The following is a 25,711-nucleotide window of genomic DNA, read 5'->3' as shown; positions in this document are numbered from 1 at the left end:
CTCAGGGGAAGAAGTAAGACTCGGGCTTCCCGACAATTGGGAGGGAAGGAGTCGAGGGCAACCAGAGATCGGCCACCGCTGGGGGCTCGACGTGCGTTGACGTTTGCAGAGCCACCACAGCCGGTGGAGCCGGTAAGAACCTTCCCACCGTTTGGGATGAAGTTTGATGGGGACCCTACCATGCTCTCTTTTTTCATTACGAATGCTAGACATTATATGGAAGATTGGGGCCGAAGTTTTCGTTCGGAACAGGGCAAAATTAATTTTATTGCCAACAAGCTGAAGGGGAGGGCAGCTGATTGGTACGTACAGCTATGCCAAGCAGAGGCCACGGAGTTAGAGGACTTTGATGAGTTTCTGTGGTCACTAAAACAGCACTTTGAAGACCCATTGGCTCAAGAGAGAGCGAAAAGCGCCCTGAGAAAACTTTTTCAAGGAACCCTCTCTGTCGCAGACTACGCTTTAGAATTTAAAGCCCTGGTGGGAAAGGTGGAGGATTGGTCCCAGTCGACTTTAGTGGAAATGTTCAAGCAAGGGCTGGAGACGGAAACCCTCCATTGGGCTTTGTGTAGGGACGATCCTAAAACGTTATACGGGTGGATTCAGTTGGCGGGCAGCGCGGAAAACGCTCTACAAATGTATGCCCATAGCAAGGAACTGAGACAAACCCGAGTCGCTAAGGGGGCTCGTGCCACTGGATTTTCGAGCCGCCCTAAACCAAAAAGTTGGGAGGAAGAAAGAGAACGACGATTTGCAAAAGGTCAGTGCTTGAGATGCAGAAAGGACAGGCATCGTGCCACTTCGTGCCCAGGACGCCGACCAGAGGAACGGCCAGGGAAAGTGTCAGGAAAATCGCCATCCCTGCCGCGCAAGATGAAGGCTGCCTGCGCTGAACACAACCCTCCAGACCTTCCATTCGGGGAAGAGGAAGAGGAATTACAGTTCGACCAGCCGGCGGGAAAAGGCTTCCACCTGCCCTGAAGGGCGCCGTTGGGCAGGTGGAAGAAACTGGGCGCGACCACGATTCGGTGAGTGGGAATTTTCCTACACTGACTGTCAAAGTAAAATTGGGTTCTAGAACCAAAACTGTTGAAGTCTGGGCCATGCTAGACTCGGGTTGTTCCCGTTCACTGATGCATCCTGATGTTGTAGCTGCCCTAGAACTGCCCACGTTCCCTTTGCCACGGCCCATGATCTTCACGCAATTGGATGGAACTATGGCTGGGGGGAAAGCAGTTACCCACTCCACAGGACTGGTTGCTTTACAGATGGGCACCCACTGGGAGAAATTGCCTTTTGTCATAGCTCCAGTGGGGGGGCCTTTGGTTATTTTAGGAATGCCTTGGTTCGTTCAACAAAACCCTTTTATCAACTGGCTGCATAGAACTGTAACGTTTGCTGATGGATTTTATAAAGTACCAGAAAAGGACTTGTTAGAGGACATGGAGGGAGGACGGGTGGCTAACACTACTGTACAAACACTTCAGCCTCTAGAAGGACTGCCTAACCAATACCAGGATCTGGCTGATGTGTTTGGGGAAAAGGAAGCAGATCGCTTGCCACCTCACCGAAAAACAGACTGTGCCATTGAATTTCTCCCCAATGTAAAATTACCTCACCCAAAAATCTATCCCATGTCTCCTAAAGAGCTAGCGACGCTGAGGGAATTCATTGACAAAAACCTGGCTAGGGGTTTCATTGAGCCTGCAAACTCCCCGGTGGGGGCACCTGTTCTCTTTAGACCAAAAAAGGATGGCTCTTTGAGGCTGTGTACCGATTTCTGCAGGCTCAATGCAGTCTCAATATTAAATAAATATCCTTTGCCCCTTATCAAAGATATGTTATCACATCTGGCCAGAGGCAAAATCTTCTCAAAATTGGATTTAAGAGAAGCCTATTTTCGCATTCGCATAAGAGAAGGGGATGAGTGGAAAACAGCGTTTAACTGTCCTCTTGGGGCTTTCCAATACAATGTCTTGCCCTTTGGTCTATCGGGGGCACCTGGGGTTTTTATGCAACTTATCAATGAGGTCTTGCACAACCACCTGTTTAAAGGGGTACTGGTGTATTTGGATGATGTATTGATTTATACTGAAACCATGTCAGAACATATTCACTTGGTGCGTCAAGTGCTTACTAAATTGAGAAAAGCTGAGTTGTATGCTAAACTGTCCAAGTGTGCCTTCCATCAATCACAAATCGATTATCTGGGATATAGAATTTCTGCAAAGGGTATTGAGATGGACCCTACCAAAGTTGAAGCTATTTTGGCATGGGAGCTTCCCCGTACCAGGAGGCAATTACAAAGTTTCCTTGGATTCGCCAATTTCTACAGGGCATTTGCCCAAAATTTTGCAGAAATTGCCCTCCCCCTTACTGAACTGTTAAAAACTAAAGCTCAGGGATAAGCGGCGTGGAAATGGGTGACTAGAATAGGAGAGTGAACATCGTGGGCAGCAACCCACTCAGGATGAGGGAAATGTTTCCAGCAAATCAGATATTGCAAGACAGAACGACACCGTCGGGAATCGAGGATTTCTCGGACTTCAAAGTGTTGTTGACCATCAATCATGATAGGTGCAGGGGGTGGAGGCTGTGGATGCCAGCGGGCTGATTCGTGGAAAGACTTAAGGAGGCTGCAATGAAAGACAGGGTGTAAGCATTTAAGATTTGCAGGCAAATCTAATTTAAAAGTAACAGGGTTAATTTGAGCAACAATAGGAAAAGGACCAATAAACTTAGGTGCCAACTTTTTTGAAGGTTGTGTAGACTTGATGAATTTGGTGGAAAGATACACCTTATCACCCACTTGGAAAGGTGGCGAGTTGGATCGTTTGGAATCTGCATGTCGTTTGTAAGTGGCTTTAGCATCAGCAAGCACCTGCTGTATTGTTGGCCAGGCAGCTGCCAGACATGTAGCCCAATCAGCAGGTGAAGACAGGGGGGAGGCTGGCTGAGGCAGTTCTGGGATCAGGACAAAGTCACGGCCAAAAACGGTATGGAATGGCACTTGGCCAGTGCTTTGATGAACAGCATTGTTGTAGGCAACCTCTGCGAATGGGAGGAGGTCGACCCAATCATCTTGCTGATAATTGACAAAAGCACGGAGATATTGTTCCAGGGTAGAATTGACTGCCTCCGTATTTCCGTCAGTCTCCAGATGCGACGCAGTTGATAATGCTTGGTTAGTACCCAGTAATTTCATAAATTCCCACCAAAATTTGGACGTGAATTGTGTTCCTCTGTCCGTCACCAAGCGGGCGGGGCATCTATGAATTTTGTACACGTGCACAATGAAAAGGCAGGCCAGCTGTTGTGCAGATGGGATGGAGGTACATGGGATGAAATGGGCTTGTTTAGAGAAAAAATCTTTGACCACCCAAATGACAGTCTTTCTTTGGCTAGGAGGTAAATCAACAATGAAGTCCATAGAGATTTCCTCCCAAGGGCGGGAAGGATTAGCCACTGGTTGTAACAAGCCCTGGGGCTTTCCCACTTTCCGTTTGGACGCAGCACACACTGGGCAGGAATTGACATATTCTTTAATGTTGCGCCAGAGCGTTGGCCACCAGAATTGGCGTCTAACCAGATGAAGGGTCTTTCCAAACCCCAAATGCCCAGCCGTTCTGTCATCATGGGATCGTGACAGAATGGTTTTTCGCAACGTCTCAGGTACATAGAGATGATCATGCTTCCATGCAAAATCTTGCTTAAAAGTAACCTCGTTGAGGTTTGCTTGCAACCAAGTATCAGTTTTTAGTTCGGAAAGAAACTGTTGTTGCAAGTCTGAGGGAACAGGCAGACGAGGTGAAACTGAAGCGTCTGTGCGTTGTGCTCGGGTTTGGCTGCGAGTCACAGCTGCTAGACTCATTTGGGGCTCTGTCCAGAGAGTGGCCACGAGATCTGGCACCGTACTAGCATCCTGAGGTTGGCGCGAAAGCGCATCAGCTAGGAAGTTGGTTTTTCCAGGTATAAATTTCAGTTTAAAGTCAAAACGACTAAAAAAATGAGCCCAACTAATTTGTTTTGGGCTCAGTTTATGAGAGGCAGTCAGTGCCTCCAGGTTTTTATGATCAGTCCAAACTTCGAACGGGTGGGTAGCCCCCTCCAATAAGTGACGCCAGCTTTCTAAAGCAGCTTTAACAGCAAAAGCCTCTTTCTCCCAAACATGCCATCTCCTTTCTGTCTCTGAAAATTTTCGGGAGAGGTAAGCACATGGTTTTAACTGTCCGAGATTGTCCCTTTGCATTAAGAGAGCTCCAATTGAGAAATCAGAAGCGTCCACCTGCACCACAAACGGTTTGTCAGAATCAGGATGCTGCAGGATGGGTTTGGACGTAAACAGCTGTTTAAGGGTGTGAAAAGCCCTCTGGCATGCAGGTGTCCACTTTAGCAGTGCTCCTGGATTTTTCACCCTCCGTGTGTCCCCCAAACCTTTAGTTTTGAGCAACTCAGTGAGGGGCAGCGCAATTTCCGTGAACCCCTGGATGAAGGGCCGATAAAAATTCGCGAATCCAAGGAGACTTTGCAGCTGCTTACGGGTGCATGGTGGTTCCCATGCCAAAATGGCTTCAATTTTAGCGGGATCCATTTCAATTCCTTTATCGGAAATCCTATAGCCCAGGTAATCAATTTGCAACTTATGAAATGCACATTTTGACAGTTTAGCATACAATTCTGCCTTTCTTAGTTTGCTTAGCACCTGTCTGACTAGATATATATGCTCCTCCATCGTTTCAGTATATATTAAAACATCATCTAAATACACCAACATCCCTTTGAATAGGTGGTCATGCAAGACCTCATTGATAAGTTGCATAAAAACCCCTGGTGCCCCTGCCAACCCAAATGGCAAGACTTTGTATTGAAAAGCACCCAAAGGACAATTAAACACAGTTTTCCATTCATCCCCCTCCCGTATGCGAATACGGAAATATGCCTCCCTCAAGTCCAGCTTAGAGAATATTTTCCCCTTTGCCAGATGTGTTAGCATGTCCTTTATCAGGGGCAAAGGATATTTATTTAATATTGATACTGCATTGAGCCCATGGAAATCTGTACAAAGTCTCAAAGTGCCGTCCTTCTTTGGTCGAAACAGCACAGGTGCGCCTACTGGAGAGCTGGCGGGTTCAATGAAACCCCTAGCTAGATTTTTGTCAATGAACTCTCGTAGTGCTGCCAGCTCCTTCTGGGTCATAGAATAAATTTTCGGACTAGGCAATTTCACATTTGGAACAAATTCTATTGCACAGTCAGTTTTGCGATGAGGCGGTAGCCGATCCGCCTCTTTTTCACCAAACACATCTGCAAAGTCCTGGAATTGCTCTGGCAGCCCTTCCAGCGGCTGGAGGACTTGCAGAGAAGTGGTTGCTGCCTGTCCCACCTCGTTGTTGTCCAGCTGGTCTTTCGCAGGGGCTTTATAAAATCCATCTGCGAACGTCACCGTTCGATGCACCCAGTTTATGGAGGGATTTTGCCGTACAAACCAGGGCATCCCCAAGATGACCAAAGGTCCCCCTACTGGTGCCACAATAAACGGTAATTTTTCCCAATGGCTGCCCATTTGCAAGGCGACCATCCCGGTAGAATGGGTGACTGGTTTCCCCCCTGCCATGGTCCCGTCCAACTGGGTAAAGATCATCGGCCATTTTAAAGGGAACGTAGGTAACCCCAATGCAGTAACCACATCAGGGTGCATCAGGGACCGTGAGCACCCCGAATCAACCATGGCCGACAGCTCAATGGTTCGGATGCTGGACCCCAACTTCACTCTAACGGTCAGGGTAGGGAAATCCCCACTCACCGAAACATGGTCGCGCCCATCTTCTGCATCTTCCACCTGCCCCACGGCGCCCTTTAAAGCAGGTGGCTGGCGTTTCCCGCCGGCTCATCGGTCTCCCGTTCCCCCTCATCTCCAAAGAAAGGGATGCCCTCAGGTTCCTCCGCCAGAGCGGCTTTCATCTTCCTTGGTAGGGACGGCGATTTCCCAGCCGGTTTAGCTGGACGATCCTCGGCTCGTCTTTTTGGGCACGCCGCCGCCCGGTGCCCTTCCTTCCCACAGCGCAGACATTGCCCCTTTGCAAAGCGATGCTCCCTCTCCTCTTCCCACGCACGATGGCTGGGTCGTCCCGAAGAGATCGGAGCACAGGTGCTTTTGACGGTTTTGCCTTGCTTCACCGCCTTACGATGTGCGAAGGTTTCCAGGGCGTTTTCGGCGCTGCCCGCCAGTTGAATCCACCCATACAACGTCTTTGGGTCATCCCGCCCCAGAGCCCACCGCAGGACCTCAGTTTCCAGTCCATCTTTAAACATCTCTACTAAGGTGGACTGGGACCAATCCTCAACTTTTCCGGCCAGTGCTTTGAACTTTAACGCGTAGTCTGCCACTGACAGCGATCCTTGTGCCAGGTTCTTTAGAGCCCGTTTTGCCCTTTCTTGTGCTAGAGGGTCCTCGAAATGTTGCTTTAGCGCCCACAGGAACTCCTCAAAGTCCTCTAGCTCTGGGGCCTCTGCTTGACACAGCTGGACGTACCAATCCGCCGCCCTCCCCTTCAGCCTATTTGCAATGGCATTGATTTTCCCCCTCTCGGAACGGAAACTCTGCTCCCAATCCTCCATGTAGCTATTAGCATTGGTAATGAAGAAAGACAGCTTCGTAGGATCGCCGTCAAACTTCACAGGAAAGGGGGGGGGTCTCGCCGCCTCCAACCGTTCAGTTTTTCCAGTCACGTCTAGGGTCCTCCTCCCTGTCGCTGACTGTCGGAACCGAGTCCGACCTCTTCTCCGCGGAGATGGGGGTGGTGACTCCGGGTGAACGCTCTGATCCCTAGCATCCTTTCGTCTCCCCTCAGCCGACCCCGACTTCCCACGGCTTTCCCTTAGCATCACCGCCAAAGACTCCAACTTCTCCTCCAGAGCCTTCATTCGTGCGAGGGTGACCGATTCTTCGGCTGCACCAGTTACCACTACCACTGTAGGTGACAACGGAGGTCCTGGTTTCTGGACCTTTTGGGCATCCCCTACAGTGGAGTCCTCGTCCCCTGTTCTATATTTGGCCCCTGACGTGCCCGTCATTTCTGACGTTACCATCTGCTCACCGGGTAGTAGCCCCAGCTGTTCCCAGCGGGCCGCCCTCTCCGCGCGGGCACTCCAGGCTACCCGCACCATGGTGTCCAGTTCCTCCTCAATCCACTCAGCTTCCCGTAGTAGAGACATCACTAGCGCTCCCCGACACAGGTAATCTGGCTAGGGGCTAGCGGGATAAGTTTCTTTGATGATTCTCAGCTTTATGTAATGATTGCCTTATCCCAACGAAGTCAGTCTCACCAGTGTTTAGTGAATAAAACTGATTTATTGAAAGGATAGTATGCAAATACGAAGAAAGCTGAGAATGAGCAAAAGCGCACCAAATACAAACTAAAAACCCTTGCTTCAAAACCAACCCTGCCCTTCTTCCCTCCTAGCAACCACCACCTCCCAGGTGTTAGCAACCGTTACTCACATCGGCCTGAGAAAGTAACCTTGAACAGAGTCACTAACCCAAACATACATTCCACAGTTGCAGTAAGATTACAGCCCAGCACGGCTGGAAATTTACAACCTGCAAACACGGGTTAGAACAGTGACATGCGAAACATTACGATGTATACAGAACATTGAAACGATGAACATGACACCGATGTTCATATCATGTCTCATCTCCAAAGTATAGGTCAGGTTAGCATATGCCCACCATTTGTATTGGAGCTATGAAGTCAAGTTACATGGGATTCCTCTCCCAGAGCATGGAGATTGAAGTCACCCATGATCAGAAGCCTTGGAAGTTCTAACACTATGTCCAGGAGCTGATACATGTGGGTGGCTATCATGATGTCATCATTGACTCATGTACATTTTCAAAGATATATCTAGAGGTATGGTAGCAGAGTATTGCCATCATAGGACAATCTATCTGTAGAATAGATGTATGAAATTTGCATCAAATTATTCAAGCCTCATTCTAATTCTGCAGAAGACTGGAGTCTTTTAATAACTCAGTACATCTTAAAATAATAAACTAAACTAAAACAATCTGTTCATTTATTCTTCTTTTTACCTCATTTTACTGTCTTACCCTATCCCCAGCCCCATTTGTATGTGTAGTAGAAACAAGTTTTCTAAGTCTTCTCCACTTTTCTCCTCACTGTGTTATTTAATTTAATGTTGGCAGCAATATATCACAAGCTAGACTGCTTGATTTCCTTCTTTCATGCTTCTTCATTCTTGAAATGAAGTTGATAATAATCTCTTAGTATTGTACAGATGAGGATGGGAAAGAGACAAACAGCTAAAACACAACTCTCAGGCTGCATTATAAATTTTAGTTGCTGTCACTGTGCTCAGCTACTGGTGGAGACTATTAAGTAGGAGCTTTTCAAGTCACCATAGAGTAATTGAGTCTTTGCCAAAAGCTGCTCGTGGACTGCAGATAATGTATTCCTTTGGAGCATGTGGCCATTATAGGAAGGAATCTTCCACATGCCCTCCAAACGAAAGGAACATGGTGGCTTAGAAAAAGAATGTTGGCAGAGACAAAACAACAGAAAGGAAAATTGTCTAAATGAGAGGTAGGCAATCAGTATATGACCAGGCTGTTTCTGTGTGTGTGTGTTTATTTATTGGTCTAATGCTTCAAGAAGCATCGCAGTGACATTATAGATTCATTGAATGGAGGTCAAGTCTGAATTTTTGACCCTTTTCTCCAATCTGCCTCCAACTAGCTTAGACTAAAATAAAAAATTCATATAAATTTAAAACTATCAGATTCTTTTCATATTTGGTCAACAACAACCAAAAAAATCACTTCAGTATGATATATTCTGTTATAATTGATCATTTACTACTATTTACTACTACATCTTCCGTTTTATCAAGTCTATTCTCATTTCCACACCTTTTAAAATTTATCAAGCTTGTTTTAAAATCTTGAAGATACAAATATTTTACTTAAAATCAATGAAACTTGTTAAGCAACAAGTAGATTTATGACAGAAACAATTGCTAAAAAAATCCATTGTATTTAAATTGATCTGTCTAGGCAAGTTGACATAAAGCAGGCAGTGTTTAACATATTTAAGTCTCATTGATTTCTGTGGGAAAATTAAATATATTATTAACTCTCTACCAGTGAAATCAATGAGACAAGTGCTTAACTTGAGTTAAATTGAGCCCTTTGGGTAAATACATGATTAGTTCATTTAGCATGGTATATAGAAAGAATTCACAGGAAATAGTAAGCATAGCTTAAAATACGATTATTTCCTAATTGCATTAAAAGGAAGTCAAATCAGAATTAAGGTATCATCCTAATTCAAAATTTTATGTTCACTCAAATGTGTAGATAGATCTTTTGCATGCACAAGCAAAGGAATCTTTTCTGTCTGCTGTCTGTCTTTTTTTGCTGGAGCTGAGCAGAAATGGTTTTTCAAATTTCCACCAGATTTGTGGACAGATACTGTGTATTTCTGTTCAGAGAATTCTCAAAGAAAAAGAAATATCCTCCAAAACTTTTCAAGGACATGATCCTCTTTATTTGTGACAGGAACGTAGAATTCATAGAAGCATCCCACAGAATTATGATAAGCAACAGAAGAAGAATCTGTAAATGATCTAATCAGCTATGCCAGCTAATCTGGAGAACAATCTTTATTCCAATACCAAAAAAGGAGACCTAACAGAGTGTGCAAACTATTGTACAATATCCTTAATTTCACATGCTAGCAAAATAATGCTTAGGATCATCCAATTCAAATTAAAGCCCTACATGGAAAAAAGATGCCAAATATTCAATATAGCATTAAAAAAGGCTGCGGAACACAAGACATTATTATTATTATTATTATTATTACTACTACTACTACTACTACTACTGTTATTATTTCTACTTTTATGTCTACCCATCTCATCTAAGCAACTCTGGGCATCTCACAACAGGTAAAAATAATCCAATAACAACATGTTAAAGCCCAATATACAAACATATAAAAAATGTCCATAATCAATTTAAAAAACAGGAAATCACAATCAACAATTCATTCTACATCAGCTCAACACCACCATTGTAAGAGCTCCCCACCATTGCCAGACCCCAGGCACAGCGGCAGAGCCTTGTCTTCAGGGGCTTCCTAAACGCCGGGAGGGCTGGCGCCAATCTAAGATCTAATTATTGCTGTCACGTGCTGGATAATTAAGAAAGACGAAGAATACCAAAAAGAAGTCAGTGTGTGCATCACTGATTAAGGAAAGGCCTTTGACTGTGTTGATCACATCAAGCTGTGGCATGTATTTAGAAGAATAGGAATCCCAGAACATCTCATTGTCCTCATGCAAAACCTATATGGCATATAGGTTTTGCAATACGGATAGAAAATAATGAAACAGACTGGCTTCAGGTTGGCAAAAGAGTGAGACAAAGCTGTATACTCTCTCCTTTTTTATGCAATCTATATGCTGAATATGTACAGTATTAAGGGAAGCTAGACTGGAAGAAGTTGAGTGTGGTTTTAAACTTGGAGGAAGAAACATCAATAACCTACACTATGCTGATGACATTACTCTGATAGCCAAAAATGCAAAGGATCTGCAAGCCCTAGTAATAAAAAAGGAGAACAGTGAAAAAATGTGACTAAAATTAAATATAACGAAGAGCATACTAATGACAACAGGTACAATGACTAGCCCTAGAACTGACAGTGATTATATCCAAGTGTTAGATAGCTTCTGTCTCTTAGGATCAACCATCAACAGTAAATGAACAAGCAGTCAGGAAATATGGTGTAGACTAGCATTTGGTAGTGCAGCCATGAAGGCCTTGGAAAAGATATTCAGATTCTGTGATGTGTCTATATCTATAGTACAAAGATCAGAATAGTGCAAGCAGTAGTATTCCCTGTGGCACTCCATGGAAGCAAAGTTGGACTTTGCAGAAGCAGGATAGGAAGAGTATTGATGCTTTTGAAATTTGGTGTTGGAGAAGACTCTTGAGAATACCATGGACAGGCAAGAAAACAAACAAATGGATTATTGAACTAATCAACCCAGAGTTCTCAATCAAGGCACAAATTACCAAGCTTAAATTATTCTGGACATATTATGCAAAGACCCAGCTCTCTGGAGAAGGCTCTAATGCTGGCAAAGCCAGAAGGAAAGGGAAGAAGAGGACAACCACCATCAAGGTGGATGGAGTCAGTTACAGCTGAGTACACTGCTGGAAGACCTGAAGGACTAGGTCAGGGACAGATTGTCATGGAAAGAATATATTTCTGTGGGTGCTAAGAGTCTATACCAACTTGATGGCACATAATAAATCAGTCAGTCAGTCAGTCAGTCAATCAGCTTAATAAAGATACTATGTTCTTTCTGTAATATTTTCTGTGTTTGCTTATGGTGATTGGGGTGATATACAAAAAGTGTAAAATAAATAAATAACCTACCAAGAACCCAGGCCACTTGACTAGGTAGCCCTTGAAACTTATGGGCATGATTATATTCTCAGGTGCCCCCCCCCCCAAGAAATGCAGACTTTTAGAAGAAAGCCTGTGACTTAACCCTCTCATCTCTCCAAGTAGCTCAGGTTGAACATGCTGTCTGAGTTGTGACACTGACTCTATCAAGTACATGCTATGCTTGAAAATGACTTTCTTGTGCCCTTGCTTCAGGACCAGGCCTTGGAGGTCTTAGTTCAGGCTCAACTTTCACCAGCATTTGGACCTCCTGAGTTTCTGCTTCAGAGGTGATGCTCGGACTCTGTCAGCTTATTCACATTGGCCTTCCAGCCTCTGTATTGATTCTGGGTCACTGCTGGACTTGGCTGTAACATTTTCCAAAGCTGAGCTGAAGATCACCTGCTAACCATTCAGGGTTGCAGGGCTGCAGAGACTGGATATCCAAATATTCCATGTATTTTAGCTCTTGTAACCATACATTTTCAAACATCTCTTGTGTAGACGGCCATTTATATGATGAATGTGCAGGAATGGTACAGTACAGGGATGTGAAACCTGAATCTCTTTTCACTACTGAACAAGTGAATCTACTGAAATCTTATAGAAGCTTCTGGAATTGTAGCCTGCCATGGTGCCCTGAATCACAAATATATTTACGTGAAATGTTCTTTACAACTCCAGCTTTTCAAAGGCACTTATATCATATTAGGGCAATTGCATATGATGTATTGTTGCCACCTAGGGCTGGTTTCAGGAAATAGAAATAACATTTTGTTAAAATAATTTTTGTGTTAACCAGCACATTTTAAAAGTTCCTCACTTCAAATGTTTACTGAAACAGAAGAGTTTTGCTTCCCTCTCCTGCAGTCGGTCTCAATATATCAATAGATTTATGAAATGTATGAAAAGTTCCATTAAATATTCCAATGAAATCTGCTCTCCTATTTATAGTTTACATAAACGTTGCTAGTTCATTATGTCTAATTTTGAAAACAAGTTTGGGTAACTAAAAAAATCCTCAGTTTTCGCTTCCTCTTTTAAAAAACATGCTAATTTCCCACTCTCTATACTCTGTATTAAAACCATGAAGTCTCTGCTTCTTCTTTCACAATTTGTCACCTCAATTACCTAAAATTAATGACTCCCCCACATTATGTCACTGGCTGGAAACTTATAATGTGAATTTTTCCCACAGTTGTTACTCAGTTCATCTACCCAATGTACCTATAATTTTGCCAATGACGGAACTCAAGAAATTAATTCTGTTTACATTGTTAGTCTCCATTTTTAATTATAGCAACAAAATTGATAGAGTATCATCATCTTTCCAATGTCTTTTTGGACAGATATATTGAATATGTCAAAAAGTTTGTTTTTCTCTTTAAGCTTACAAATGAATGGATATATATCAAGTGATGTGGATGTTTGTTGTGCATAGTTTCTGTTTCCTACTTTTAGATGGAGACTTCCCCCCCCCCCAGTGTTTTATTGATAAGTTTAAATATTTGGAGGGCAGCTGCATGATTCTGGGAAAAAAAGATGCAGCTATTTTCGGCGGTTGATGATAGCGGCTATGTAAGCGTTCACCATCCCTGCTCCCATGCTATGAAGTACCTTTTTCCTTTTGAATCTACAACCCTGAAAATTCAGGGGAAAATGGAGTTGCCATAATAGAGTGAGAGATTCTTGTATTTTTTTGTTGTCCTAATGATATTTCAGGCTTGAAAATAATATTGCATGGAACTGTGGAAAAATAAAAAATGTGAGAGGTAGAAAAACCTTCTCTAGAACAATGCCATATAAAATATTGCAAAATGTTCCAAGTGAGGGGCTGGGGTGAGTTACTGTACTGAGTTAAATTGGACTTTCTAGGATAGAGGGAGAAAAGGCATTGGGACACAAACATGTGGAATATTTTTCCAATGATGGCAGCAGAGAATAAAAAGGTTCATGTGGAAATGTTCTTTGTTCATTGCTGTTGATAAGACTATTACAATACTGTATCTCTGACTATGGTTAAAAGAGAATGAAGAGTACTCTGTGGGACTTTCCCCCTCCAGCCTTTGGCCTTTAAGACTTCCTTAACTTGGGGGTGGGAGAGGAGGGGGAATCCCCAATCTTCTGCTTCTTGTGATCTTTACAGGCTGCTAGACAGCATCTCTCTCACTTCTGCCCACTTGTCTTCTTCTGAAAAGAACAAGGATCTCCCCTTCTACTGAGCATTCATGGCATCAATACATTGCTACCAGCTTGTCTTCCTAAGTCAAAGTAAAGAGTTTTTCTTTCTATGTTTTATTACTTCTTGCCTCTTCATTTTCTCTATGCCTTCAGGATCTTTATTTTAAAAATACCTTTCTTTTGGAAGATCATTCTACAGTTGTTCATTTTTACTGTCTTTTTTTTTTTTTGGTATGTTTTGTTTTGCAGTCTGGCGTGGGCTTCATGCAGTAGCTGATGTCACAGAAGAAGTTGAGGCAACATGTAATGAAGATGCTTTTCTCCCTTGTAAGGTTTGCCAGGATCTACAGCTCAAAACTGGAGCAGTCTCCTGGTATAAGGTAAAAATCTGCTGCGATTTGCTTTTTTCCTCATTTCCTACACCTGCCCACTTTCTGTTTCATGCCTAAATGGATATAAGATGCCATGCTGAGAGGGTGAAAAATAGGTTGCCTTAATCATATGGATTGCTGCAGTTGTTTCAGTTCATATATTGAATTATTATCTACGTGTTTATTTGAAAATGGCTAAAAGTACCCTGATAAGTGTGTGTGCATGCATATTGGGAAGTGACAACTTCTAGTACTCCTAGTTTGCTGGCTGTAGTTCCCCACATCTGGGGGCTCTAGGTTGGAGAATGATGCTTTTGCTGATGAAAGCACCTTTATGTCATGAGTTCCTAACATTCTAGACAGGGAATGTATTGCTTCTTTATTCTCTATACTAGTTCATAGCAGCTGGAATAATTTATAATCATTCAAGTTTCAGTGCTTTATGTTCCTCCTCCTCCTCCTCTTCATTTTTTTTAAATCAGTGAAATCACTTCAAGAGCAGGCAGCATTGAGCAACAGGCAAATTGTAGAATTAATCACTTAAAAAAACCCTATTGAGGTCCTAATCAATAAACAGTGTATTTAAGCCCTCTAGGGGATTATTAAATAATAATTCCAACAAATCGTATGACATTTTGCACTGTAAAGTTCAAACAGCTCTCAGGTTAAGCCACAAGTACAGGATAATTCTGAACCATGTAGTAAATACAAACAATTAACCTTTGACTTTGCTGCTGAAGAATTACGAGAATGATGTGACTCTGCAGGGTGTGCTGCTCTTTGTGTTGAATTAATGATCAGACCGTAACAAAAACAGGATTTTCCAGCTTATTGTATGAGACATCATTAAAAAGATCCTCTCCCATCTAAAACAACAACAACCCACTGAATTAAAATCATGTGTTAAAGGCTGATCCGAAAGCTAAGTGTAAAAAATAGTTTGAATTTATCTAATCAAATAGCAAAGGATACAAAATCCAAATGAATGAAAAATCTACAATTTTTCTTTCATAAATAATAAATGTATATTGTATATGCAATTATGCCTAGAAAAGGCTTAGAACAGGATATTGTGTTAAATTTTTTAACAAGAGACTTCAATTTACCTTAATGTGTAACTCAATCACAGCGATCCAGGCTAATTTTCAGAACAGTAACCATATTAACAGTTACAACTAAAACAACACTGTGTTACAGCATCTGATGAAGCCAGACTGTATCTGTGAACTTTCATGGTGTAATAAATGCAATTGTCTTTTAGGTACCCCCCAGATATTCATTGTTTACATTTATTGTTCATCTGTTATGCTTAAAAACATGTTAGGAAAATACTTCTTACAGTCAAAGAATCTGGATTTTTGTTGTTGTTGTTGTTGAAATCTCCTTCAGCAAACGAAAATACTCCCAAGCATAAACCTTGGCAATTTTCACATGTGAAAAAGAGCTCTGCTTGTTTTGCAGTACCACTGTATGAAATTCATCATATATTCAATCTGCCATCAAATGGTCTGTGGTTTTTTAAACTTCCATTTCCCCAACTATAGCAAACTAAAGTGGATGTTCAACTGTTACATCATGATAGATGGAGACCAGTATCTAGAAATCCATCTGCTCAGTGTGTGCTGGTCTTTGGTGTTACATCTATCAGCCTTCCCCAGTCTGGTACTCATGTTAGCTTGGTAATTATGGAAGTTGGTCTAAGACATCTGAAATGCCCCAGTATGTTGTCATATTTATTTTCATTGTAGTTGCTTCAGGAGATAATTAGTTCATTGCACTTAAAATAATGTTTTCAGACTAAATTGGGATATGACCCACAGTAGATGCGGAAAGTGGCATCTTCTTGTTTTCTTCCAGACCCTGGATACACCCTCAGTCCCTCATAAATGGTTTGAACCTGACCCACAATCATCCTTCGTAGTGACATTGAAACACTGCTAATCCTTTTTCCTTCCAGTGGACCAATGGAAGAGCAGAATTTGGTGCATGGAGTAAAAAAACTCACCTAAGCCCAACGCACACAAAAAGGAAATGCAATAAATTGCTAGTACTGCACTCTCCCTGTTTATATATATCCTGCCTTTTGTTCCAGAGCTCAAGGCGGCATACACAGTACTCCCTCCCCCTGCCCTTTTCCCACACAAACACAACCCTGTGAGGTAGGTTAGGCTGAGAAAGAGTCATTGGCCCTATATGGCTCAGGACCTGGGTATCTTAGGGACTGCCTTTCCCTAGTAGTCCTACCTAAGCCACCAGGAATGCCTGGTGTGGGCCCCCACTTTCCAGAAGATATGGTGAGAAGAGGCCCCCTGATGGTCATTCTTTGCAGCAGCCCCCCTGTTTGGGAATAGCTTGCCCTCGAGGCAAGAATGGCCTCATGACTTTCCAGAAACAGGTGAAAACATGGCTCTTCCAGAAGGCCTGTGGGGATTAATTAGAATCAGCAGTGCCATTCCCCATACATTTTAGTTTATCACATTGATTGATTGATTGATTGTATATCCTACCTTTATTTTGCACAATTCAAGGCAACATACATAATGCTGCAACCTCCTATTTCTTCCACAACAATTGGATTAGGATTTACTATATTGATTTTGCATTGTGGTTTATAGTAAATTCTGTAAGCTGCCTAAAGTCTGTTTGATGTTGGGTAGTACACAAATCCCATCAAACAAACCAACATGAACTCACCCAGTCAGCTACCAGCACCCAGTCAGCTTAAATCTGGGCACATGTATTTGAGTGCATTTATCCAATGGTTTGCAAAGAAATCTGAGAGGTTGCTATAGAAAGGAAAGTTATATGAGAGAAGCTCAGTTGTGAAAAATGTAAACAAAAGCACCAAAATCTTCCAAAAGCTTTCCAGCTGCATTGGCCCCTTGAGCTGTGTAGTGAAATGCTAATATGGCAGCAATTTTGCATGTGGGTGCTTTTCCCAACAGCTGTATCATGGTTCCATGTTGCCATGGTGGTTGGATCAATAGGGTGAGTTAAGTTCTAAATACAATATACAGGGAGAGACAATTTCCAGGAACAGGACACTGAACCTTTGCCGGGAGTTTTGGGGTTGGGGAGGAGAGAAGGTAATAGCTGGGAGTTGAGTGAGGCAAGAGTTTTTGCTAATGGGAAAGCATTTGCAGATCTGCAGTTCAAATTAAAATGCCAGCTTTCCTGCGATTTCAAATAACCAAAGGGGAGTCAGAATAAATCAGTTAAGCTCCCCAGAACTGATAATATTGGAAGATCCTGTATATATTCTAAAAACCTAATCTAATACATCTGAAAGGTGCCAGGTTGGAGAAGGTGACGTATATCATCTCATTTCCTAGAATGGAACTCACCCCCAAGTCTTCAAAATAGCTATTTTCCCACTTCTGTAAACCACAGCCAATAGTCTGAAGTTGAGGCTAGTGAATTCATCTCATAATGACATCATAAGCAAGTGGTTACAGACTACATGCAGCAAATCAGTAGGGAGAGTACAGTAAGGGCAGCTCCATGCTCTTCATAGGGTGTAGGATTGACATAGATATCGTGCCCAAATGGTTTCTTATTTTATATTGTGTGACTGAAACAAACAAAGGATTAGGATGCATCAGAATGCATATTGAAATGAAGCATTCCAGATTAGCAGGAGTAATACTTCATTTGTGTTCAGTCTAGCTGCTTTCTGAAGAATTGATTGATGAGATAGATGAGTGATGGTTCTGTGCATTTTATTGAACTGGATATTGAACAATATTAGGACTGATAATAAATATACATTTAATGGCTGTAATTTTTCATGACAGAATTGTTGACTATCAATACTTTAGCTACAGTGGGATGTGGTGTAAAATTTTGCAGTTTGTTAAAACTAATTCTCCTGTTTCTGGATTGTAATTATTATTATACTTTATATACAAACTGTTTAGATTATCTTCCTCCCCAGGGAGCCCACAGCAATTTATCTAAGAAGAATTTAAACCATTTTATAAAAACCCTCCAAATCCTAAATGACAATAAAAATACAAAAAAATAAAAATAACTTTCCCTTTTAAAAAGCCATATTTATGCTCTGTAAATTTTTAATCTGTATTAAAAAACGTATCAGAGGAAGTAAGAAAATAATACCTAAAAAGTTACAATCCAGAAAGAGTGGATATAATACAGTATCTAATTAACAATTTCAGGACATTAAAAAGAAAGTAGAAATTTTTTTTTTCATGTAAAATCTAAGCAAAAATGAATTTTCCTGCCAAACCAACATATGACCACTAGATGTCCCCACAGGCAAAATGTTATTAGATAGCTCTGAAAGGTGTCCTAAAGGGAAAAGGAGTGCATTGCGTTATGTTTTCGAAGAATTGTCACTGGAAAGGGCACTAATTGCCTTATGTTATTTGCTGTCATTTTTTCACTTGAAGGTACAGTAGTACCAGTTTGCACATATTACCTCTGTAACTTGTTTCCCTGTTAATATACACTGGAGTTTGTGGATAATCAGGCAAATTATTTATTTTATTTTTTTGCGGTTCAGTCATGTCAAATCCTTGGCAACTGCCTGGACAAGTCCCTGCAGTTTTCTTGGCAAGATTTCAGAAGTGGTTTGCCATTGACTCCTTCTGAGGGCTGAGACAGACTAACTTGCTCACCCAGCCAGCTTTCATGACTAAGGTGGGACTAGAACTCTCAGTCTCCTGGTTTCTAGCCCAGCACCTTAACCACTAGACCAAACTGGCTCTCTCAATTGTTATAGCAGGCTCCTTATCTTAAAGTCTTACTTATCTAGTTCTAACATGGGTATTTTTGGCCCTACTTCATCTGAGCCATCCCACTCTGCCACCAGGACTTTCTGTCTATCTGAAAGGAAGAGATTAAAATATGTATTAAATATTTATCAGATGGGAGCCAGCCTTAGATCAAATAGCACCACAGGCACAAAGCATTTCAGGCATGTGCCTCCCATTCTTGCCTAGTGTTCATTCTAATAATCAACAATAGCATCAACTGAAAGCTGCACTAACAGCAATAAGCAGCTCCATACAAGGATTCTGTGCTGGCTTGAAAGCAGCTCCAGCTCTCTCTGATTCTACAATGTCAGCAGGGTTGAAGCTGAGTCTTTTATTTCCAGCTCAGCTCTGATGCGGCTGAAACTACAGCAACGCTACTGTTGGCTTCTGCAACACTTTGAACCTCCCCCCCACACCTGCATCTATCCATGGTTAAAAAAAAAACATGTTCTGACAACATTATTTTGCTTTTTATGTGTACTTTTTTCCAACTGTTTTTGATAGCACAATATGCCAATATAATTTGCTGTTACGTTTTTTTTTTTTTTAACCTGTTCAATCATGTCCAATTCTTGGACACTGCCTGGACAAGTCCCTGCAGTTTTCTTGGCAAGGTTTTTCAGAAGTGGTTTGTCATTGCCTGCTTCCTAGGGGTGAGAGAGTGTGATTGGCACAAGAGAGTGTGATTGGCACCCAGCTGGGTTTGTGCCCAAGGCAGGACTAGAACTCACAGTCTCCTGGTTTCTAGCCTGATGCCTTAACCACTACTCCAAACTGGCTCTGTTTATGTAGCTAGTCTCTAATCCACCCCAGTGAGTGATATCATCCTGAAGTTTTAGTACAAGGAAAGTTAAGGTGCAGCAATTGGTGAAGTTCCCTCTTAGCCGGAAAAATGTCCACCAGTAATTCCACCTTGTGTGGGCCGTGGCTGAGGGAGGAAGCAAGTTTTGACAGTTTAGGGTGGCAGATTTAGCCATTGACAGAACCCTTGTGTCAGCGGGAAAAAACCTCCCAGAGGAATTCCAATCCACAAGGTTCGATGATGCAGAGAAAAGAGTTTATTTGTAACGCGTTTGCAAAGGCGGGTCCCTCCGTGCAAAAGGAACCCTGAATGAAGTTAACACAAAACTTTTATACCCTATCTATCCTCCCCCTCTCCGGGGGCTCAGCTCACAATCTTACTTCACAAGTATCCTTGATTGCTGGATTTTACATGTCAGCAGAATGTTCCTGCAACTCTTATCACCTACCTGTTTCAGGGTCTCATCCTACTCAAGTATATCCTTGCTGGCGCCAGCCAGCAGTTTATACATAATTAACTACAAATTTCTAACCTAAATAACTTTATCTAACACCCATATCCTCCACCCCACGAGTTCAGGGTCCGATGGCATACTTCCCCTTTTGTTTTAGGCACATTCAGGGGTTTTTCTTTACCTTGCCCCTCTGTTTTAGGCATCTTACCTTGCCCCATCACCAATTTTACAATAGATAAGCTGTCACTTCCCTGTTCCCTTTTGATGCATATGCAAAATGTTTTAAAGGTCAAATTCTTCATCCTTGTTCCTTATGAAATTGAGACACTTTTTATTTTACTTTTAACCCCCAGCTCACACTTGTATTATAAATACTGCTGCAACAATCTGTTGGATGCTGTATAAAGAGTCTTTCTCAAACAATAGCAGGTAAACCAGAACCTCTTTAAATGGGAGACCAGGACCTCTGTACAGTGACTTACCTTTCACACCATGAAGAATTCTACAGGAATCTGATTGGCAGGTTGTAGTACAGCAGATGTCAACTCCCAGAATTCCTCAGCCAGAATGGGAATTGAAGTCCAGACATCTTAAAGATGCCAAGGTTGAGAAACTCTGCAGTACAGAGGTCCTGGTCTACTTGCAATCACTAAAGCAACAAGAGCTACAGGAAGTGACACACCAGGATCTCTTTAAAGAAATCTGCCTTTCTAAAACAACTTTCCTGTGATAGCTTCCTCTACTGATCTTGCTGTGCTGCTTCTGTCCTGGTATCATGACATTCCAGCAGCACAAACCAAAACAGCCATGGAGAGAAGTTGGCAACGACTGGCAAGACAAAGATGTTCTTGTATCAATAGGAGCTCAGCAGAACCCAGCCCTGGCACAGCATCACCATGATCACTGGCTAAGTGACAAAGGCTATTCATATAGAAGATGGGAAACTCCTCCATACCAGCTCAAGAAAACCTGAAGTTAGCCAGCCTTGGCTACGGGCTGCAAATTGATTGACTGATAGACTGAAATTTAGATGAGAGGAAGACTGTGTTATATAGATCCATCCTTAATTAACGAAGCCAAAGTAAGGGGGACATGTGGATGTAGTCTCAGCTTCCATTGTGACTTCCATCTGTTTTTTGTTGGTTTGTTTTTTAAACTTCATTCTGCTTGGGTTATGACAGAATAGGGTATAGGAAGAGAGGCACAGGAAAGAGCATAGAGTTGCACACAGAACCTTGCAGTCAGACCCACCCCATTCCTGCTGTGGGATTATGATTGGTAGGAGTTTTTCCCACTGGCTAATAATATTCAGAAGGAGGAAGACAGCAAAGGCAATGGAATCTACCCCTTGTACTTCAGATGTTCAGGCTGGTGGCAGTGAGGAAAAACAAGGTCAGCTTAGAACTCTTTCTGAGGATGTGAAAAAATGGTTTGTTGAAGGAACAACAAACTAGCAGTGTTTAATATTGAGAATTAACACATGTGACTAATGTTGCTGAAGTTCAAGACAGATGAGATTTTAAAGGCAAATCTTAAAAATGCGGTATAATCAAATATGTAATTAAGTGTTTCTAGTCTGGAGCCTTCCAGATGTTTGCTGGAATTCTGTGCGTTGCCGTCCAAACACCTATGAAGGGCAGCAGGCTGGGAAGACTGTTGTGATGGTTTTAGGACTGGCGTATAAATACTTTCTTATGGTTGCAACCACAACTCTATACATTAATTTGTCATTATTTTATAGATGGATGAAAACAATAAAGGATTAAAGGATGTGGAATATAATAAAGAACATGATTATTCAAGAGGACTTAATGACTCCTTAGAGATTCCTAATGGCACCTGGCATTTTCTGAAGATTAAACATGCTACACACTTCAGTAGTGGAACATATAAATGTATCTTAACAGCACCAGTCAGAAAATACAACCAAAGTACAGTTACACTCAGAGTAATAGGTATGGTAGACTTGTTTGCCAATTTCTTTTCTTTTTTCTTGCAGTTGGAACCTTCAAAGTCCTTTAATCTGAAGATTGCTTTTTTGCCTTACAGGCTGTCCTGAGGAACGGCAAGATACGAAACTCAAAAAATACACAACAGAACTTGTATTGCTGTGCTGCATTGGGAGCTTTTATTTGTTACTCATCATCTTTACTTGTGTAAGTGTTTTCTACTTGTTTCTACCATAAGATTCTATCTACTGCCCTTTTTCAATGTTCTCTTCCTTCCTGCATGAGGAAGAAATGCAGATATATTGGCAAGCTTCACCATCTCCTCTTTGTTATCTTCCTTCATTCCCATTGCTCTGTGAGTCGGAGGATTAATTTCTGAAGGTGGTTTCTAGCATGATTGCAAAGCCTGATTATGTTGTTTGGTGAAGAAATATGGGTTGTAAGCAAGACATACACAAGTAAAGGCTGCAGGAAGTTCACTGACCAAGATGCTAAGCCTCTATGCAGGGCAATGGGAGAGAGATCATTGCAGATAATGGTCTGTTTTATATGGAACTGAAATGGTCAAGCTAACCACAGACAAGGTGAAAAATACCTCCAAAGAAGCAGACTACCTGCATAAACAGTGAAGTGCAGCTGAGGTTCCCAATGCACTGTCAACAACACTAAAATTTCACAGGACAGACTTACCTTTGGGAATACTTGCGAGAAGAAAGAATGTACATTGGGTTATGAAATACACTGAGTTATGGGAACAGATTCTGCCTAGTGAAAGCTGCCAGTAACAAAGCTGTTCTGGTGATGGACTAAAAGAAAAAACCTGGAAAGCTTTTATGGATCCCTCATATTATTAAATTCCAGTCCCTTGGAAGTTGTTGTCATGGAGCAAATCCTAGTTCCTGAGTGCTGGTGCTGCCTTACTATGGAATATCGCTTAGAAGAAAAAGGAGAAAGCTGAAACTTCAGATTTTCAGAATTCCAGTTACAGCCTGCTGCTTGTTAGAGTTGCTTAGATACATGAAGAGATGCATCACCAAAAAAGAAAAAGAGGGATGCATGCATGCAAAAAAAGTATATGTGCTAATGTATATGTATAGGTGCTAATTTGGAAATAATTAATGTAAGATATTTTGTCAAAATATGGGGCATGATAACCAGGAGACCCAAGTGCCTGCACAGTGTGATGTCCATATGCTCAGTGCTGATGGGCAACTTCCTGTACTCTCTTGTTGTTCTTGATCTTTCACCAGAGGTGGACTACAAAGCCCTTTAAATTAGGCACTCTGGACCTTTTGCAGACTGAGAGTTTGGCCTCTGAATGACATGCCAGGGACCACACTCAGGGAGACAGAAAAGGCCAGAATGCTAAATTTGATTAAAGATGGTTTATATTTAAAGCTAATTAAATCAGTTAAGAACAATTAAAATTAATCCCAATGTATTTAATACTTTTCTTATTCTGACACATTAAAAATGACAATTTGGTGGCAACTATTAGAGGGATTCTGAGACTGTACCCAATGGTTTTGAGAGGCCACTGCAGTCCTATGCACCCTATTGATGAAGGACTGTACACTGGGACCACATCAAATAGACAACTGCTCCCAATGAAGTAGGAAATATAGTAACCACCTTATTGCTAATTTATTATGTGTTATCAGGGATGGGTTTGAATTTTCTGCACGTCTGAAATAAACCCATATTAAAGTTAATGTAAAGAAATATCAAATACAATACATATACATAGTTTCTTGCTTGTTTGCTAGCCTTTGAATCAGTGTTGACTTCTGGCAACTGCTTGGACTAGTCTCTGCAGTCTTTTTTGCCAAGATTTCAGAAGTGGGTTGCCATTTCTTTCTTCCTAGGGCTGAGAGAAAGTGACTAGCCCAAGGTCACCCAGCTGGCTTTGTGCATAAGGTGGGTCTAGAACTCACAGTCTCCCAGTTTCTAGCCTGGTGCCTTAACCGTACACCAAACTAGCTCTCATATGTAATTTCTGCCCTTGCCTTATTATCATGTTCATTGACATAAATCAGACATTATCTACTGAGGGGATAATTTATCTTAGCTAAATTCTGTCTCTCACTGATCTTGTAAGAAGCAGTTACATGTTTGTATTTTGATATCATCCATCTTTGGTTTTAATTTGTGCCATTCAGCATAAGATTTGGCTTGATAAATGTTGAAGGAAATTGTTTAACTGAAAACACAGGAAAAACAGAAAAAATAATATTTTTCTGCTCACTTGTCTAAAAATAATTGACCTGGTTGACCTCTTTATTTCTCCAGGTCTAAAAACACTAAATTTTATTTGATATAGAAATTTTATGGGATTTTTAAATCGAAAAAAGCTGAGAAATGACCATTGATAGATTTCTTCTATGTTAATAAAGACTTACCTACACAAAATTAACTTACATTAGGTTGATTTCCAACTGCTGAAATCTCCAAAAAGAACTCTTAAAGCCTTTATTTTATCCACTTATTATCTGCACTGCCTGCAGACTTTTTCTTACATTTAATAACATAGTCTATAGTAGGGTTTCTCAATCTGGGCTGCTTTAAGACGCGTGGATTGCAACTCCTAGAATTCCCCAGCCAGCAACGCTGGGGAATGAGGTTGAGAAACCCTGGTCTATAGCAACATTTGCATCCAATAAAATATCAATATTGTTTCAGAAATGATGACAGGGACATCTAATGCAGGATCAGCATATTTTGAGTCACCTTTCAGACAACTAGAGGGGACTGTATACAGGCTTATAAAACCATAAACAATATGATGGAAGAACAGGAAAACCAGAAGACAGCAGTGGTGATAGATGTAGCGGTACCAAGTGACCTCAACATTAGGAAGAAGGAGTATGGGAAGCTGGAGAAGTACCAGGGCCTGAAGGAGGAACTGGAGAAGATGTGGAAAGTAAAGGCCAAAGTGGTCTCAGTGGTGGCAGGAGAACTCAGGGCTATGACTCCCAAGCTGGGAGAGTGGCTCCAACAGATCCCAGGAGCAACGTCAGAGCTCTCTGTCCAGAAGAGTGCAGTGCTAAGAACAGCTAAGTTACTGCGCAGAACACTCAAACTCCCAGGCTTCTGGTAGAGTACCCAAGACACATACCACCCATAGGGGTGAGAAGGGAATTTTTATATATATTTGTCTTCAGATTACTCCTTAAGAATAATTGGTAGTATAATCAGGCCAGAGTCGACAAGTCTCTTCAGAACTCAAATTATTATCTTGTGGACTATGTTAATACAAGATGTAGTGATGATCACTAGCTTAGCAAGCTTTTAGACATGGATGCCTGACCCTACTAGTCAAAAGACTTCCTGCACCTTCCTTCCCTCTTTGCCTTTGTAATATGTTTTTTTCAGTGAAATCAGGAAATGGGAGGCTTCCAAATTAGTAACTGCTTGAGATATTTAAACTGGGCTAAATTTTTTGCATCTTTGCTTCTGAATGGCAAATTTTACATAAGAGACTACATAAGAATACAATTTTACATAAGAGATTAAGGATCCTAATTATAAATGCTAATGAATTATGACTGGGTTCTAGATTTATTTAAATTTATGTTTTTCTTAAGAGCCTTAGACAGTTTGCTTCAAATATTTTCTTTTTTTTTAGACATGCTTAAATGAGAGATCTTCTTATCATCATAGATCAGGAAAGGAACACATAGGCAGACTCCACCTCTACAG

The 25,711-nt window shown here is 41.6% G+C and overlaps 1 protein-coding gene across 1 annotated transcript; it reads left to right on the top strand.

The window, feature by feature from the left end:
* Nucleotides 1-13,705: 13,705 nt before the first annotated feature.
* CD83 (CD83 molecule) lies at nt 13,706-23,334 on the top strand. Its single transcript, XM_063299951.1, has 5 exons — nt 13,706-13,751; nt 13,911-14,041; nt 21,805-22,018; nt 22,113-22,219; nt 23,263-23,334. The coding sequence occupies exons 1-5, from the start codon at nt 13,709-13,711 to the stop codon at nt 23,332-23,334; spliced, it is 567 nt and encodes a 188-aa protein (XP_063156021.1). The 5' UTR covers nt 13,706-13,708.
* The last annotated feature ends 2,377 nt before the right edge of the window (nt 23,335-25,711 follow it).

This window comes from Candoia aspera, chromosome 3 (assembly GCF_035149785.1).
Source record: "Candoia aspera isolate rCanAsp1 chromosome 3, rCanAsp1.hap2, whole genome shotgun sequence".
Lineage (NCBI taxonomy): Eukaryota > Metazoa > Chordata > Lepidosauria > Squamata > Boidae > Candoia > Candoia aspera.
The sequence above is the reverse complement of the archived record's forward strand: the minus strand, read 5'-3'. Positions and strand labels throughout refer to the sequence as shown.

Bases quoted from the DNA above. Each gene is read 5' to 3' on its own strand.
- CD83 (XM_063299951.1), top strand. From the start codon at position 13,709: ATGGCATCAATACATTGCTACCAGCTTGTCTTCCTAAGTCAAA. The intron at 13,752-13,910 runs GTAAAGAGTTTT...TTTGTTTTGCAG, and splicing joins GCTTGTCTTCCTAAGTCAAA to TCTGGCGTGGGCTTCATGCA. The intron at 22,019-22,112 runs GTATGGTAGACT...TTTGCCTTACAG, and splicing joins AGTTACACTCAGAGTAATAG to GCTGTCCTGAGGAACGGCAA.